General features: G+C 42.9%; 1 protein-coding gene across 4 annotated transcripts in view; it reads right to left on the bottom strand.

Moving 5' to 3' along the window:
• Positions 1–16,701, bottom strand: part of LOC103176298 (zinc transporter ZIP12) — a 36,122-nt gene extending 19,421 nt beyond the window's left edge. Inside the window, exons 1-3 of one of the 4 annotated variants that reach the window (XM_007889756.1) lie at positions 16,673–16,701; positions 5,604–5,923; positions 193–477 (exon numbers count right to left, since the gene is read on the bottom strand). In XM_007889756.1, coding sequence (XP_007887947.1) covers positions 193–477; positions 5,604–5,852 — 534 coding nt within the window. In that variant the 5' untranslated portion in view covers positions 5,853–5,923; positions 16,673–16,701. Of the gene's footprint in view, positions 1–192; positions 478–5,603; positions 6,071–9,675; positions 9,811–16,573 lie in introns of those variants that run through there. The other 3 variants (XM_007889754.1, XM_007889757.2, XM_007889753.1) reach the window with 3 other exon arrangements.
• Between the last annotated feature and the right edge of the window lie 1,625 nt (positions 16,702–18,326).

The raw sequence follows: 18,326 nt of genomic DNA, 5'->3' as shown, positions 1-18,326 counted from the left end.
TGGGCAGCTTGACCATTACGACAAGGTGGAAGGTACCAAGCAGACAGAGGAACAGACCCAGGAAAAATGAGCACAGAAGATTGTCTTGAAGAGGGGTACAGAATTTTTTGTGGGGGCGGGAGGGAATAATCTACAGTTTAAAATATTAAAATATCAAGGTGTTCCACCGTCTAGAGACACAATCAACTTTACCTGACTCCATGAGGAAACTGTATAATGCTCCTGAATGATTTCCAAAAGTTTGCTAACTTCATTGTGGGAAAGATATTGTGAATTTTCTTCCGGTATTAAACTTAAAATGCCTTTGAGGTAGAATTTGTAATTCTTGGTGGTCGGAAGAGTTTTTGAAGAGCAGACGTCTTTCATGTTAATTATATAATAAAGAAGGATAACAGATATTCTGTGAAAGGCATCTTCATTAAGTTCGTCCTCTGCCGTTCCTTCCACAAATGACAAGAGATACTCCGGTGAAAGACACTGCAATTAAAATGCAATGAAATGTGAATACTTTGAAATAGTAGTGCAGTGAATCTAACATAACTCAATACATAATAATACAATATACAATAATAATTCTTGCATTTGAATTAGTGTATTTTACTTCAGGAGGACATCTCAAGCCAGAGGCAAATGCACATAGCAACGTCGCACAAACAACAATGCAATGAATGACCAATTTTTTCAGGGTGATTGTTGCCCAGGACACCGGGAGAAATTCCTTCTCTTTTTGAACAGTGTCATGGAATCTTTAATGTCTATGTGAATAGGCACCAAGGTGGCATGCCTGACAACGGAATGTCAGACTCTATTCAGCTCTCTGTGGCGGTGGCGGTAGTCTGGTCCTGAGCCAAGTAGGTCCTCAGTATTCCAGGGCACTGTTCATGACAGCACATGGATCATCGGCAGGACCTGGAAGGGCAGACCAGTCACAGGGGGCAACGAGCCAACCCACTCAGCTCCTGCTAACCTTGCAAGCCAAAGCACTATGGATAGGGTGGTCCTAGCTGGGCAAGCAGTGGGAAAGCTTTCCAGACAACAATATCCATGGCAAGCTATGCATTTTTAGCTGTTTAGACTCCAGCACACGCACTTTTGGTGTCCCCAAGCCTTGGCTCTTGCAACCTGCACTTAATACTTTCCGAAGCAGGAAGCATCCCGACAGGGAGAGAGTGCACATTCCATTCCAACAATCTATCTATGGGATTTCCATGTGTAATAATAATAATGTAAGTGTGATGCATGGAAATCTCAGCTTAGTTTGGATACTCTTACACCTGGTGGTCGGTTTCTGCACGTATCAGACACCTGGCTGACCAAAAAAAAAAAAAAAATTTGAACAGACAGACAGAACCTTAGTTTATCATCTCATCTGAAGGACAGCATCTCCAATAATTCAGCGCATCCTAATAATGTGTTAGCCTTGGTTGTGAGTTCACATTATCAATGTGGGGCTCACAACCACAAATTTTTGGCTCGCAGATGAGAGGGCAACCAATTGAGCCGGCTGACATCTAAATATATATATATATATGCAGGGTGCTATATCAATATAAACTGTATTGTACATATATACACAATACAAAAGCTTCCAAATAATTAGCTAAAGGAGCTTTTGGGAATGGAAAAGAAAACTAATCAGTAGCTAGAAAAATTGAATAGCATGAATAGCTGATGACAAACCAGCCAGGCTGGCTGATCGGCAAGGAGTTGAAAAGCATACCATTCACTGGGAACAGTAATTCTTCCCACTCAGCGCTTGTTACCCCTGCAAGCCAAAGCCCCACCTTAGCAGAATGCTTCTACTTGGAGAAGCAGATGGAAATTTACTCTCAGTAGCAAGTTTATGAGGTTTTAGCTGGTTAAACTCTGGTAGTACCTAAGTATTACAATACAATACAAATTTGTATTTCACATTTTGAGGACTTCCCAAAATGCTGAACAGTCCAGCATTTGTTGGTGGGGGTGGGGTCAAGGGGATGCAGAAGTAAGGATGATGAAAGGGGAAAGATAGTCAAAAGCATGGTCAAAAAGGAAGGTCTTGATGAGGACCTTGAAGTAGGCGAGGGAAGGGGCAAGTTGAAGGGATTTGGAGGGTCTTCCAGAGAATGGAGGCAGACGTGATGGAAGCCCAACCACTGACGGTGCGGCAGGTGGAGCAGGAGATGCGATGGAGGCCAGTCCCTGCTGCGTAGAGGGAGTGGCTTGGTTGATAGGGTTTGAGGAGGTTGCAGAAGGAGGATGGGCCAAGACCACATAAGGCTTTAAAGGTTAGGATGAGCATCTTGATCTCTGGGGGTTGTGGAGCCAGTGGAGCTGGGCGAGGATGGGAATGATAAGTTTGCGGAGCCTAGTGCAGAAAAGAACACAGGTTGTAGAGTTTGAATAGTCTACAACTTGTGGAGAAAAGAAGCAAGTATTCTGACGAGCAAAGAATTGGCATAATCAAGCCTAGACATGATGAATGCACGGCTTAGGATCTTGGTGGCCCAAGAAAAGAGCAAGTGGCAGAGGCGGGCAATATTACAAAGGTGGGGGAAAGCTAAACATGAATGTGTGGTCTTTTTAAGGACAGTTGAGAATTGAACAAGACACCTTGGCTCCATGAGGTGGAGTGAGCCACCATGTGGATTGATGCTACAGCGAAAGGTGAGAAAGCCCTGACGACTGCCAAACAGGAGGGCCTCCATCTTGTCAACATTCAACTGGAAAAAGTTAGCTCTCATCCAGGACTTGATGTCCAACAGGCAAATGGTCAGAACAGAGTGGTCCTGGAATCGAAGGTGGAGGCAGTTAGGTGTTTCCCACATGCATGTGGAAATTAACCCCCATGTATGCGGATGACATCGCTAAATGGAAGCTTTTTTAAGAAGGGAGGGGGTGATGACACCTTTTGAAAGAAGTGGGACCTATGTCAGTGGACAAGAAGAGGTTTATATTGGGGCAAGGAGGTGGAGCTGGGAGGTCGGTAGAGGGGTGGGAATTTGGTCAAGGGAGCACATGGTGGGTTTCATGTATACAGGAGATGAGGGAGAAGAGGGATAAATGAGACACTGGGTCGAAAGTGTAGAGTGAAGGTTGAGAGGAAGGCAGAGGAAGAGGGGATAGTAGAAGTAATGGCAGAGACAGCAGAGTGAATCCTTTCAATTTTGGACCCAAGAATAACCATCATCTCCTCGCATTTTGAATTGGATCAGAGGATGGGCAAGGCAAGTGATAGTGGATTCCAGGATCATCCTCTTCTTGAAGGACGATTTGGGTGCGGTGAAGGTGAAGGTGGAAGCAATAGGTTTTGGTGCAGCTTAAATTCCAAATCTTCTATTGCCACTTGACAAATATTTTACACTTAAATCCAACAAATGTTTGAGGTGTTCAACAAGGCACTATATAAGATACAAAGATCAATATTATCATTTAATAAAATGTAATAATTAGAGTAAATTATGAATAATAACAGTAATTGTTAGTTCATTAATAATTATTCATGATCATTTAATAATAATTAAATTTTAACCGTTGACCAAGATCTTTTGTTTAATATTCAACTCAGAGGGGGATGTAGTGGGGAAGCTGCTTTAAACTTAATTTGGGTTATGAGCTTTAAAGAATGCCTGGCAGTTTTTTTTTAGTTCTGCATTAAGTATGTACATAATCACACTTAATTACTTAAGGATGCTTCAAGTATTGCAAGGCTCAAAGACTGCAGTAAACCTCTTTGAGCTGACTAGTGATTATTTACTATGGAGAATATTTTCATTCAGTCATTTTATATATCTCATTTATAAGTCTAGCTGAAGGCTGTGTATGCCCATGGAATTTATTAAGGCATCAATTCTTAATGAGATTTCTGAATACCAAATGCAAATGAGGCAAATTGGTCTCTTTCCAAGTAACTGAAAGTGCGTCACCTCCAATGTGTGGGAACAGCTCTGGTTGGACGTCTTCCCGATGTGAAAGGTGCTACACAAATGTAATTTTGTTGTTGTTGTTGTTGCAATTCACATTCGGGGTGGAGTTTCTGCTGGTTGATGGAAATTCTATAGGATTCCTTATTCCTCGTAGGTTATTTAACCAGAAATACACAAAAAAAGTCACTATCTGATTTAATAAGTGGGATTCTGGGATGCTAATCCTGAATGAGGGGCGCTGTATAAATGCAAGTTATAAAAAGAATAATTATAATAATAATCCTTGCATTTGATACAGCGCATTTCACATCTTCTAGACGTCTCAAAGCGCTTCACAGAATATACTGTAAAGTGAATTGACTGTATATTTGTGGGCGAAATGTGGCAGCCAATTGCGCACAGCAGTATCCCACAAACAGTCATGGATTGAAGTGACCAATTTTGTTATTATTGTTTTTTCTTGAGGGATTATTAGTAGGCGTGTGGAGTAAGGAAACTTGCCCAAGGTTTCACTCTGCTGGGAATTGAACCTGGGTCTCTCACTTTCAAGGTGAGTACTCTAACCATGGAGCTGCAGGACTTCACACAAGTTGTTATTCTAATAAATCTCCTTCACTGGCCTTTTGACTGGAATTGTCAACATAGTTTCACATTTCAGAGCTGTACCTACATATATCAGCCTGGCTCTCATCTCTGGGTTCATGACTTTGAGTTCATGATCTTTGTGACAGTCCAACAGAGTGCTGGGAGAGCACTGTCTTGTCGGAGCTACCGTCCTTTAGATGAGATAATAAACTAACTTTGCCAGTCCTGGTGGAAGTCAAAGATTCAACAACACTATTCAAGAAGAGAAGGAAGATTCTACCGGTGTTTTGGTCTACAATTCCCCTAACAACATTGGTCATTCACTTCATGGCTGTGGGTGAGACATTGCTGTTTACACATTGGAATGCTATGTTTGCCTTCAAATACACAGTCATTACACTTTACAGAATGTTCTCTGTAGTGTGTGAGTCATTTCACCTTGAAAAAGGATAATATCAAATGTAAGGATTATTATTATTACAGTTCTCTTATGTCACCATAACACTGGCACACAGAAACTACATTAAAACGAACAAATTGCACTAAATCTAAGGAATTTTGCAATATTTAACATACAATAATGAACATGGTGATACCCAGCACATAATAGCAACTTGCGTGTTTTCGAAGGAAAACTATTGCAATCTTGGTAATGAAAGCTAACTCTTGTTTTTTGAATATAACAATTTTGATCCATCATTTCAATAAATCTCAATTACTAAAGGAAGTTGTTTCCTTATTACTCCCTTATAATTCTGGTTATAATAATTTTATATTTTTTATACTCTAAACCAAAGTACAGTATATTGCTTGTTGATATTGTAAAATATTTTTCTAGATAAGCATAGTTTAGTGAAGAATCAATTTTTGGTCTCGTACCTTGTACTTTGCATTCATAACTAAAACAATGCAGCATGTTTGATCAATAGACTCCTAGTGTGGAAACCACAAGCCCCACTTGCAATCAACAAAGAATTTAGTCTATCCATTCTCTTGCTGTTCTATGGCAAACCTTTTCTTTCGTGTGAAGTGCTCGTAAACCTGACAAATGTTTACTGTTTACGGTTGCTCTGTGTTTTTCTCTGATATTTGGAAAGGTATAAGTAAACCCACCTGGTCACACTGCCTGACTGTGTTCCCCGTTCTTTCTGTGCATTGTACTCGATCCCAGAGCATGTGAATCAACAAGCCAGTGGCATTCCTGGGAAATGCAACATGGTCACCGAGAGTCAAGTTGTGTAGAACTTCTTTCAGATAGCCATAGTTGTGCCAATCTGCCTCTCTGTTCTCGTTGGCCTCTACTTTGATAAGAGTACCCACTGTACTGACGCATATCACCAAACGAACCCAAGGCAGCAGCATGTTTCTCTTTTGCCCAACAAATGTCCTACTTCACTTAGCTTATTCTCTTCCTCCTTGTGCAGCTTTGAAACCTGTGGTAAGAGGGGAAAATGTTCACATGAGCTGCCTTCTTGTGAACTAAAATGAAGTGGAGTAAAGCCAGTACTCAACTTGCTGTGAATCACATAGCCATTAAATATTAACAGGAAGAATCCTGAAGTCTACCACACATTAGCCCCACCTCATCCTTTTGTTAATCTGAAGTTTAAAAGCAATCTGTTGCTCAACAATCAATGATTCACAATAATGGAAGTTTTAGCTGTATTGAATATTGAAATAATATAAGAGCATAAGGACATAAGAAATAGAAGTAGGAGTAGGCCATTCGGTCTCTCGAGACTGCCCCACTATTTAATAAGATCATGGCTGATCTTGTAACCTAATTTCATTTACCCGCCCTATCCCCATATCCCCATATCGCTTAATCCCTTTAGTTTTTAAAAATCTATTTAACGTGATTTTTCAAGAAAATATCTTGTGTTCCAAGAAAGTAATACTTCAGAATCGGACATTAGATCTGTCCCCACTCTCTGGAACTCCATCCTGGAGTCCCTCTGACCTGTCTGGAGTCCTGTAGCTCAGTGGTTAGAGAACTCGCCTTGCAAGCGAGACATCTGGGTTCAATTCCAGGCAGGGCGAAACCTTGGGCAAGTTTCCTTACTCCACACGCCTAATAATAATCCCTCCAAAACAAAACAATAATAAATTGGTCATTTTCAATCCATGACTGTTTGTGGGACACTGCAGTGCGCATTTGGCTGCCGCGTTTCGCCCACAAATATACGGTCAATTCACTTTACAGCATAATCTGTGAAGCACTTTGAGACGTCTAGAAGACATGAAAAGCGCTATATCAAAATGCAAGGATTATTATTACTATTCCCTCCCTCGCCTTCTTCAAGGCATGTCTGAAAACAAACCTCTTTGACCGTCATCTTTCCCCTTCCCCGCTCCCCTTAGCTCCCACCCCCGAGCTCGAGTGACCATCCAGTCGTGTCTGATGGTCGAGGGGTCTCCAAACTCACCTGAATGGAGACTTACTGTCCATTGTTTCCGCACCCACAAGTGGTAAAAACTTTCTCTGACTTAATTTAAGGCTTTGGGGTGTTGCCAAATTGTATGCTTGTGACCAGTGAATATTTTAAATGTATTTTGAGCAGGGCGTTAGTAACTGACTGATAGCAAAGCCCTAATATTAGGAAAACAACCCAGCAAACTGACATTCTGAACACTTCTGCATTCTGTTCAGAGCCAAATTCCCAGATTATTGTAGAAAAACTTAAGTGTAGTGCCTGTTTTTGCAGGCAAACACAAAGCCATTTGTGTTAGTGAGGTCCTACAACTACAGCAGTCATAAAGTTAATTGCCAATTAGTTTGAAGGACTAAAAGACTGGGAGAAACTCCCTTCTCTTTTCAAACAGTTCCATAGGATCTTCAATATCTGCTTGAAAACAGGCAGAACAGACTGTAATTTTACGTCTTCAAAGATTTACAAAGAATGTACAGCATAGAAACAGGCCATTCAGCCCAACCAGTACATACCAGTGTTTTTACTCCACATGGGTCAAGGTGACTTTGTTTTCCGCATGTCATTACCCCCCACATTCCTCTTCCATATTACATTGTGTTTCTTTTTACTCCCCTGTCATATTAGCCTAAATCTTCCACTGCAGCCCTAATTATTTTCCCAGTGAGGAGATTAGTGCAAACCTTGTTCAGGTAAAGCCGATGCCTTCCATTCAGCTCCTTCCTGCCCCCAAACTGCTCCCAATGCCCTAAGAATGTAATCCCTTCCTTCCTATATTATCTCTCCAGTCATATGTTTGCTTGTCATATCTCCCTATTAATATATTGACTGGCATATGCAACGTGAAGTAATCCTGGGATTACAATGCTAAAGGTCCTATGCCTTAATCCATCTCCTCATTCCTGGAACTCACTCTGCAGGATCTGAAATCTACTGTTGCTTACGTTATTGGTTCCTACATGAACCATGAATGCTCACTGGTCTCTCTCCCTCCCTCTCTAAAATCTTATCCACCCACTTTGTTACTTTCCTTACCATTGGAATTTCAGCTACTGAATGACTTGTCTATTTCCCTGATTATGGAGCCTTCTGTCTCCACTGCATTCCTGACCTTCACTTTCATCTCCTGGGCAGCCACTTGCTCCATGGTGATATTACTCATGGTTGCCTTCTGTTGAGGCATTGTCTTTATAAACGGTACTCATTGCCTGATATATGTTTGCCAGAATAGTATCCCCACTGGATTTCTGCACTCCTGTCTCCTGTCTGTTCTTCTGAACCCTGAGGACAGTCATCCTTGTCCCTTCCTTGTTCTCCATACCTGCTGGTGTGGTGGTCACTTCCAGGAGCACATGATTCAGAAATTCAAGTTCACCAGCTTTGAGCTTGAGCGCACACACTTGGACACATTTCATATATGTATAGTTGTCCTCGGCACTAAAAGAGGTCAGAATCTCCAATAATCATGCATTTTCCATACAAAACAGGGATAAGCTCTCTTTCCATTACTCTAATAAATTGTTGTCTTGCATCTCCTCTGACTTAACTCTCAGCAGACACAACTCATCAATTTGCCTCAAGTCTACTCCACTTCAGTCTCGCTTTGCTCAAATCTCTCTGCTTTTATTTTGCTAAAAGATAGCACACAATTTACACTCAGCTAAATTGATTTGGATATTTGAATATTCAAAATTCAAATCTGTCTTACTGCCAAAATAGGCTTAACCCAACTGCCAAATTTAGCTCACACCTTTTGCAATTTAACTTATCTTACTTAACTTTCTTATTTACCTACAAACTTCTCTTATCAATAGATTTACAATCTCAGGCGACCCACCTCTCCACTCTCTGCTTCACGTTCACTCCACTTCTCATCTGAAAACAAGCACAGAACCTCCAACAATACATTGCCCTTCCCACCTTCTGGAATGGGTGTGGCAACTTAACCTAGGAGCTCAAGTTCCATGGCCTTTTTGGCCCAGAGATGAGAGTGTTTCTAACTGAGCCAAGCTGGCAGTTAAATATGTCAAGGCAAACTACTGACAATAGTCAAGAGAGCTGTGTTACCAACCAAAGCAACAGCAAATGGCACAGAATCGAAGCCTGAAAATGTAATGGGTAGTGAGGAGACCAAGTTGTATGGAGTTTGCAGCAGATGACATTGAAAATTATACCTGAGAGCTGAAATAAACTCAGCTCCACACAGTTAAAAATCGCAATTAGCAAATTTCCAGCTCCCTCAAAGCCTAGAAGCAGAAAAGTATTTGAAAGTCACGTTTCACCAGTCCAGTTGCAATTGGATATTGAGCAGTTCTGAACTCCAGACATACAGCAACGGTTGTTACAAGTTAAGAGTCAGATACCAACCCTCAGGTTGTAAGGATAAAATATCATTGGAACAATAAACAGTGGTGTATAATCTGTTTTAGGACAAACACATAAATTATTACTTGCTGCAGGACTGGAAGAGAGGAGAGAGAGAGAGAGAGAACGAGAGAGAAGGAAAGCAAAACAGAATCAAAGATTGAAAGGAATAAATATCAAGAGACGTCCAACAGAATAAACAAGTAGCAGCCTGAATGAGGGATAGAGACATCAATGCGTAGAAAGTAAAAAGGAAAAGAAAAAAGACTGGAGGAACAGATGGAAAGAAACTGATTTGCTGCCCCTTCGAGTCTTGACCTTAGTACACCATTTCTAACTTTGTTATAAGTGCATCAACGGCTCATTGCTCATGCATCAGAAAATCTCTTTACCTTTCAGCTTAATGTATGGGTTTCCTCTTCCAACCTAAAAAAAACTTCTAATGTCTTCTTTAACCTTCGTTCGTATTAGTGGGAATTGTAATACACTGAGAGATTAGCAAGCACTACTCGGTGTTCTTGTTGCTATGGAGATCCTTGGATTTATTTCTGTAATGAGAGCACTTCAGTGTGTGCGTGTATGTATGTGTGGGAGAGGAGGGAGTGTGGTAAGGATGGGGTTTAGTTGGCCAGGTCGGCTCACCACACCAATATGTTCTGAGATCGCATTGAGAATGTTTTGTGTGAGGTATATGGAAAGCAAGGACGACTTTATCGTTTCGTTCAATTCTTCATCCTGACTGCGTTTTTTTCAGAGCACAATGCTACTCAGGCGAAAGTAGAAGTCTCCTCTCTCTACTCATTGAGTATTAGCATTGAAGCCTATGAAGAGGTTCAAACCTGTTATTTTAAGTTGTTCTTCCATGCTATTCGGAGTATAGGGAGAGTGGGTATTTTCAAGAGAGACATAAGTAAGGGACAATAATCCTCTGATAACCCCTTGAGAATCAGGTACGAGAGCAAGGAGCCTTGGTGGATTTAATCTGCATGGCAGGAGTCCTGAAAATATGCAATGTTTGTTTCACCCACGCTTGATATTGAAAGTCTGTGAGGAATTGTGCCCAAACTGTCACGATCTTTGCAGCTGAAACAAAATCATTTCTTTGGATGTTCCGATCTTCGCTCAACAGATTTGACGAAGTAGGATGAAGCCGTCAGTGATATTCTGTGATCTTCAGATGAATTTTTAAACAAAATATTTGGATGGCATGTTTTTGGTGTCAGTTATAATACTGAATTCATGAATACTACAATTATTTCTTTTTTTTTTGAAATTGTCCTTTTTTAATGCTCTCCCATTGGCATGCACCTCTCAGGGACATATATACCTCTCTGCTCCTGGTCTGGTCTTCTTTTGCAGGGACACAGTTCCTCAAGCACTGGATGCCTTCTGGTGCCCTGCACAAAAGCTTTAACTACCGGTAAGTAGGAACCCAGATGGGCATGGATTGGTGGATCACTTTCCAGGGGTAATAATTGCTCCAAAAAAAGATGATTCAGTTAATCGATTCACAACTGTTTGTAGGACACTGCTATATGCTATTGGCTTCTCCCTCTGAACCCCCTTGTTTTCACATCCATGCTCCAGGACATGATTACTCAAATCTCAGATGGGCGGGTGACTAGGACCCAGGCACCAAACAAGGGAATGTTATCAGAACCCTGACCTCAGCCAGGATGAAGCCAATATATCTTTACCTTTGCTAACGCAAATTGGCACATGTTACCTCTCAGGGGCCCTAAGCTAGTCATTAAAACAAATATCCTTATCCATGCCTTCGTAACTAAGCAATACTGTACTAAAAAGATTATAAATGTTTGGTTACATTCTAAAAGTATATGAAGACTAATTAAAAACCTTAAAAAGGTTCACAAATATAATCTTACAGCGGCAGAGTTTTGAGTTAGTTGAATTTTGTGTAGGGTGGAGCTGGAGAGACCAACGAGAAAGGCATTGGAATAGTCCAACAGGGAAGTGACGAAGGCATGGACAACAGTTGGGTTGCTTTGGTTGTGAGTTACAGATGGAGGCAGGTAAGGTATGAAGCCAGATTAATCCACAACAATTTGTGGGACACTGCTGTGTGCAATTGGCTGCCACGTTTCGGCCTCAAGATACACAGTCAATTCACGTTGCAGTATATTCTGTGAAGCACTTTGAAACTTCTCGAAAACATGATAAGGCACTGTATCAAATGCAAGGATTATTATTATTATCGTATTATTATTATTAAGCTTCTGCAGCTGTTTGTATGACCTTGTTCCACATCAGTGTATCCGATCTAAGAATAATATTTATCAACAAAATTTAGTAAATAGTTATGCAAGCTCAGAAAACTCATGTTTTATACCATTATAACACATGCCATAAAAACACTGGTGTATAAGACCTCTGAAGAGGCTATATAAGAACTACCAGCTTGATAATGCATATCTTTCATGCAGAAATTAAATGCAGGTTGGCTTTAGCCTGTATTACTATCAGCAGTGAATTCTTCCCCAAACCCTGCTTCAAACAGTATCACTGAGATACAACGTTTTTTAAAAAACACAAAAGCTACATGTTTGCTGTCCCTCAATCAGTCATTTGAAAATCTGTGTGGAAAATCTGGAAGACATTATAAAGCTTGTAAGTGAAGGGAAAAGTATCATGTTGTTAGTTACATCCCACTTTAATAATTGGCAGCAGCACAGATTTCCACACCACAGTGATCAGACAGGCAAGTCCCCAAATCATACAGCGTGGCAAACAGTGCTATTTGACATTTCCTTTTAAGCAACATTGGCCAAAACCTATTGATAAGGCTCTTGGATCTGACAATTCCCATTTCAGTGTTAGCTAAGCAACAACAACAAGTTACATTTAGAGAGCACCTTTCACGTCGGGAGGACGTCCCAAAGTGCTGAACAGTCAGGGGTCGGGACCCGAGCATGGGGAAGGGGTAGGGTAGGGGTGAGGGAAGGCGGAGAGGAGGGAGGGCGACCAAAGACACGATTGAAGAGAAGGGTCTTGAGACCGGCCTTCAACGAGGCAAGGGAGGAAGCGAGGTGAAGGCACTGTGAGATGGATTTCCAGAGTGTGGGGGCAGAAAGGCTGAAAGGGCGGGATGGGCGGGAGACATGGAGCAGGCCGGAGCCCGCTGAACAGAGGGAGTGGGCAGGTTGGTAGGGAGTCAGCAGGTCAGAGAGGTAGGAGGAGGCAAGGCCATGGATGGCCTTGAAAGTGAGGATGAGGATCTTGAATTCAATCCTCTGAGGGATGGGGAGCCAGTGGAGTTGGGCGAGGGTGGGAGTGATGGGGTCACAGAGCCTGGTGCACAGGAGTACACAAGCTGCAGAGTTTTGGATGATCTGCAACTTGTGAAGGGAAGAGTTGGGAAGGCCGATGAGGAGGGAATTCCCGTAGTCGAGCCTTGATGTGACAAATGCGTGTGTTAGGGCTTCGATAACCTGAGGGGTGAGACAGTGGCGGAGTCTGGCAATGTTGCGGAGATGTTGGTAGGCAGTGCCGGTCATGGCGCGGAATTGGGGGAGAAAGAACAGATCAGGGTCAAACAAGGCACCCAGGTTCCTGCCTGGCTTAGTGAGGTTGAGTGTGCAGCCGTGGAGGCTGATGCTGCCAGCGCCCGAGGTGCGGAGGCGCTGGCACAAGCCAATCAGGAGGGGCTTAGTCTTGCTGACATTGAGTTGGAGAAAATTGCCCTCGTCCAGGACTTGATGTCGGACAGACAGTAGTCCTGGAGTTCAGGGTGTGGAGGCAGAGAGATAGAGTTGGGTGTCATCCGCATACATGTGGAAATTTACCCCACATCTGTGGATGATGTCACTAAGGGGGAGCATGTAGAGGGTGAAGAGGAGGGGACCGAGGACAGAGCCCTGAGGAACACCGGAGGAGACAGTGTGAGGGCTGGAGAAGAAGCCGTTTTCTGTGACAACGTGGAGGCTGTGTGAAAGGTATAACCTGAACCAGTCAAGGACAGAACCTTGAAGGTTGAGGTGGGAGGAGAGGCAGTGGAGGAGGATTGATTGGTCCACAGTGTCAAAGGCAGCGGAGAGGTCGAGGAGGATGAGGAAGCAGAGGGAGCCCTGGTCACACATGATCAGGATGTTGTTTGTGACCTTGACCAGAACAGTTTTCATGCTGTGGGCAGCACGGAAACCCGATTGAAGGGGTTCATGGAGGGAGTGGGAGGAGAGGAAAGAGCGAAGCTGGGAGGCAATGGCTATCTCAAGGACCTTGGATAGGAAAGGGAGGTTTGAGATGGGCCAGTAGCTGGATAGCTGTGATGGGTCAAGGGAAGGTTTCTTCAAGGTGGGGGTGATAGTGACTCTTTTGAGGGGGGAAGGAACAGTGCCAGATGACAGGGAGAGGTTGATGATGTCAGCGAGTAGTGGGGCAAGGAGGTGGAGCTGGGATTTAAGGAGAGCGGTGGGGATGGGGTCCAGGGAGCAGGTGGTGGTCTTCATGGAGGATATGGTGGTGAAGACAGAGGAGGGGGTGACAGGTTCAAAGGTGTGGAAGGAGGGATGGGTGATAGTCGGAATGTGGGCAGGGTTTAGGGAAGAGGTGGAAGTTGGGAGGGCAGTGGCAGCTGAGCGGATTCCCTCGATTTTGGACTTGAGGCATTTCCTCGCCATAGGAGTCGGAGGAAAGAATCTGCGAGATGTGGCGGGGAGGGTGGTGGAGAACAGAAACCTGTGGTTGCTCTTTGCCTCCAGGATTAACCTGGAGTACAGGATTAACCTGGAGTAGAAAGATGATTTAGCCAAGGCCAAGCAGCATTGCCGGTGGACCGTTAGGCCAGATTTGAGCCAAGTGCATTCGGAAACCCGCACCTGGTCCTTAAGCGAGCGGAGGTGAGGATCAGGAATAGGAGGCAGTTCGTGAGGTGAGGGGGGCAAGGGCATCGAGTGTGGTGGAGAGGGTGCTGTGGAGAAGAATAAGTGCAGCTAGTTGGTTGGTGCGAGAGGTGGGTCAGAGGACTCCAGGGCAGTGGAGAGGGATTGCAGGGAGATCTTTTTCCATGGGCAGTAGAAGATGGTGGTAGGTTTGGAGGCAGTGGGGAGAGGGATATGGGAGTTGAGGGAGATGAAAAGGTGGTCAGAGATGACCTTGTCAGTGATGGTGACATCCAAGATGCTGAGGCCCCAGGTGATCACCAGGTCGAGCAGGTGGTCGTGGTTGTGGGTAGCAGAGTGGATGTGGAAGGAGAGGTTGAGCGAGGAGAGAGGAGAAGTCTGAAGAGGTAAAACAGGAGGGGGTGAAGTGGAGGTTGAAGTCGCCTAGGATGATGAGGCGGTCGGAGCAAAGGCAGAGGAATAGTCTTAAGCAAAGCAAACAGGAATAGCCTCTCAGCTCCTATCCCATACCAGGCAGGAATTCAAACACCTATGACAGTGCATTTCTTGCAGTAAAATTGACACATCTCTATAGCATTGGGAGGAAAATTGGAATTTAAGTAGTACAAACATTTTTCTCATTAAAATAAGAAGCTGTACCTGTCATTTTGAGAGCCACAAGGTGGCAAATAGTGGTTAACGCAAATATGATTGAAAATGGCAATGAACACACTTGCTAGATGTTAGAAGTAAATTAAGATGGAAAAAAGCCTCAATTCTTTCTGAAACTTTCCAAGTATATAGATAGTGAATCTGTGGAGCCTGTAGCGTAGTGATTGGCAAGCTCGCCTCGTATGTGAGAGGACCGGGGTTTGATTCCGGGAGAGGTAAAGGCAAGTTTCCTTACTCCTTTGTTTACCGAGCAGCAAGTAGGAACCCGGCTGTTAATCGAGAGGCAAATCGCCTTGCAGTGGTAGTCATCACTCCACCTAAAACATGTGGTTACTCAATCCACAACTGTTTGTGGGACATTGCTGTGTGCAATTGGGTTCCACGTTTTGCCCACAGAATACCCAATCAGTCCATTTTACAATATATTCTGTGAAGCGCTTTGAGGTGTCTCAACAATGTGATAAGATGTTATATCAAATGCAAGGATTATTATTATTATTATTGTTATTATTATTATAAATTAAGATCTATTTGTAGATTGCTGCAGTTCTCCCAATCTGTATTACCCAAAGAGAAGGTTGATAGGGCTGTAAGAGATAACAGATGTAAGACAATGCATTAGACTAGTCATCCATAAGGCATGATGTATATGTTTAGACTTCTCTTAACCTTACTAAGTGAGAAGTTACAGACCGTAAAATAAAGGTCCTGGGGCATGACAGGACATGACTGGTGCATTACATGATGCAATCTTTTACCTTGTGAAACAACTCAAAACAATGAGAGAAATGCCAGTCTTTCTCAATCATTTGACTAAATTACCAGTATAGATGTTAGGAAGGCATTCCTAGGCATTGTCAACTCACATTGACTCGAGAATTTCCTCAGTGGATTAGTTAACTCTTTCTATGGCTGCAAAGGACAAGAGTTCCCTACGTGAAGGGCGCTATATAAATTCAAGTTGCTGTTATTGCAGTTATATGTTCATTCTAAAAAAAATTTGGTTCGGACGGTTAAATTATGTCAGGTTTTGAACAATGCTGATGAATAATAATGTTCTATTAATCAGGATTGATAGGAAATACCATTCTGTGTGCAGCTGTGTTAGGTTGAACACAACGTGTGTTTAGAACCAAGGCAAGAGCAATGCTAATTAAACTGGGATCTAATTCCTCCAGTTATTGTTTGAGTTTAGCCAAATTGTGCTTTTCAATCTGTGGTGTGCAGCATTGCATGTCTAATTGTACTTACTGTACGTACTTTAACTGATCTATCCAGCACAATGAGAAGTTATTTTGTCAGTTGATAGTGTAATCTGAATTATTAACCCCTAATGCGTGTTTAGTGCCATAGAATGTTGTTTTAACAAAGGACCAACTGTTTTCAGTCTCAGAAAGCTGCCCCAGATTTCATTGCACAGTGTAAAAAAAACTTTGCTGCCTAGGAGTGCCCTCCTGACATCTATACTGCATTTAGTCAAATGATTGAGAAAGACTGGCATTTCTCTTATTACTTTGAGTTGTTTCACACGGTAAAGGATTGCAATCATGTAATGCACCTGTCATGTGCTGTCATACCCCAGCACCTCCGTACCTGCCTGACCTGCTCGTACCCAACTCCTCTGCCCGGCCTCTTTGTTCAGCTAACACAGGTCTGCTGACCACTTCCATGCCACCATCAGTCACTGGGCCACAACACAATTAATTTCTGGAACTCCCTGCCTCAATCACTCAACCTTGATCCCTCTTTTTCTACCTTTAAATCCCATTTTAAGACCTACCTCTTTGCCCGTCCCTTCACCCTTGCTTAACATCCAAACTGGGCAGTTTTCCATCTACGACACTATTCTGCCTGAAGGGCAATAACAGCAGCAACTCACATTTGTATAGTGCCTTAACTCCCACCAGCGTCCTGGAGCACTTAACAGTGGGGGAGTCTGACCCGGAGCCAGGGGGAGAGGGAGGGTGGAGGTGACCGTACGCACTATATTTATGCAAGTTGTTATTGGGAAGTAGTGGCTTCTGATAGGGGGAGGGGGCTAAAAGACACTGTACAATATCCAAAACCCATCTGGGATTCCTGCACAATGGCCAGTAGAAACAAAATCAAACATAAACAGACACTGTTTGTATTGGCTATGGTGATGGATTCCCAAGTTCTTTAGAAACTAGCGTCTGATGCATTCTTTCTCTGTGCCTCTGAATCTCTCTAACATTCTCTCTCTTTCTTTCTATAATAATACTAAGATTCCTTACATTTGGCTTTGCGCTTTTAACTTCAGGAGGACATACCAAAGTGTTTCATAGGATATACTTAAAGTGTAGCAACTGTGAGTTTTGTCTTGGTAAATGTGGCAGTCAGTTTTGCACACAGCACTGTCCCACAAATAACCATGGGTGAATGAACAATTTGTTGGCCATGATAATAGAAGCAACAAAGATATCTTTAACATCCACTTAGACTTTGTCTATTTCTGTTTATTCTGTCTCTAACTAACCCTGCACTTCATATACTGCATGCTAAAAATGATGTGGGTGCATTTGTGTGAAATTGCATACAAGGATATTGATCTTACTAAATATGTGATGTACTTGCACATTTGCAAAATTACTAGGTTTGTTCTTGTCCCTGGAAAACTAGAGACTTCACACGTAAAAAGACATGCAATTCGCTATTGTAAGGGGATTGGGATCCATCATGACATCCAATAAATACAGAGGCTTAATCTCCCTAGCTTCTAACAACAGGCCAACAATTACGCTGATTCTATTTGTGGGAAATAACCGGTTAAAGGTAGGGGTAGACTTCCTTCACTAAAAAGAAAAGACTTAATGGCATTTATTCAAGGAATGATTTTTAAGTTTAGAACTGTTCTTTGGTTCTATATATCGCACTTGAACACAAGACGATTCACTAATAGTGACTCAAGATAAAACTAATAATCTATTATTAACACAAAATATACACTCAATTCACTTTATAGTATATTCTGTGAAGCATTTTGAGACGTCTCAAAAACATGATAAGACACTATATCAAAAGCAAGGATTATTATTATTACTAGATCCTCATCCTCCTATTATTATTACTAGATCCTCATCCTCACCTACAAGGCTATCCACGGCCTTGCTCCCTCTTACCTCTCCGACCTACTATCCTCCTACTTACCTGCCCGTACCCTCCGTTCCTCTGGCTCCGGTCTGCTCCACATCCCCCGCCCCAACTGCCCTACCATCGGTGGCCGGGCCTTCAGCATCTCAGCCCCTAGGCTTTGGAATCCATCCCCCAGTGCCTTCGCCGACTCCTCCCTTTCCTCCATCAAGGCCGGTCCAAGAGCTTTCTCTTCTACCGTGCCTTCAGCTCCCCTCTCGACTCTCTACCCCCTCCTCACTCCCTCCTTTCCCTCCCCTTACCCTGACCATTTCCCCCTGCTCGGGTCCCAACCCAACTGTCCAGCGCCTTGAGATGTCTTCCCGATGTGAAAGGCGCTCTATAAATGAAATCTTGTTGTTGTTGTACTATTGTATAGTGCC

The sequence above is a fragment of the Callorhinchus milii genome, unplaced genomic scaffold (assembly GCF_018977255.1).
Source record: "Callorhinchus milii isolate IMCB2004 unplaced genomic scaffold, IMCB_Cmil_1.0 Scaffold2, whole genome shotgun sequence".
NCBI classification, from domain to species: domain Eukaryota; kingdom Metazoa; phylum Chordata; class Chondrichthyes; order Chimaeriformes; family Callorhinchidae; genus Callorhinchus; species Callorhinchus milii.
This window is presented reverse-complemented; position numbering and strand designations above follow the sequence as displayed.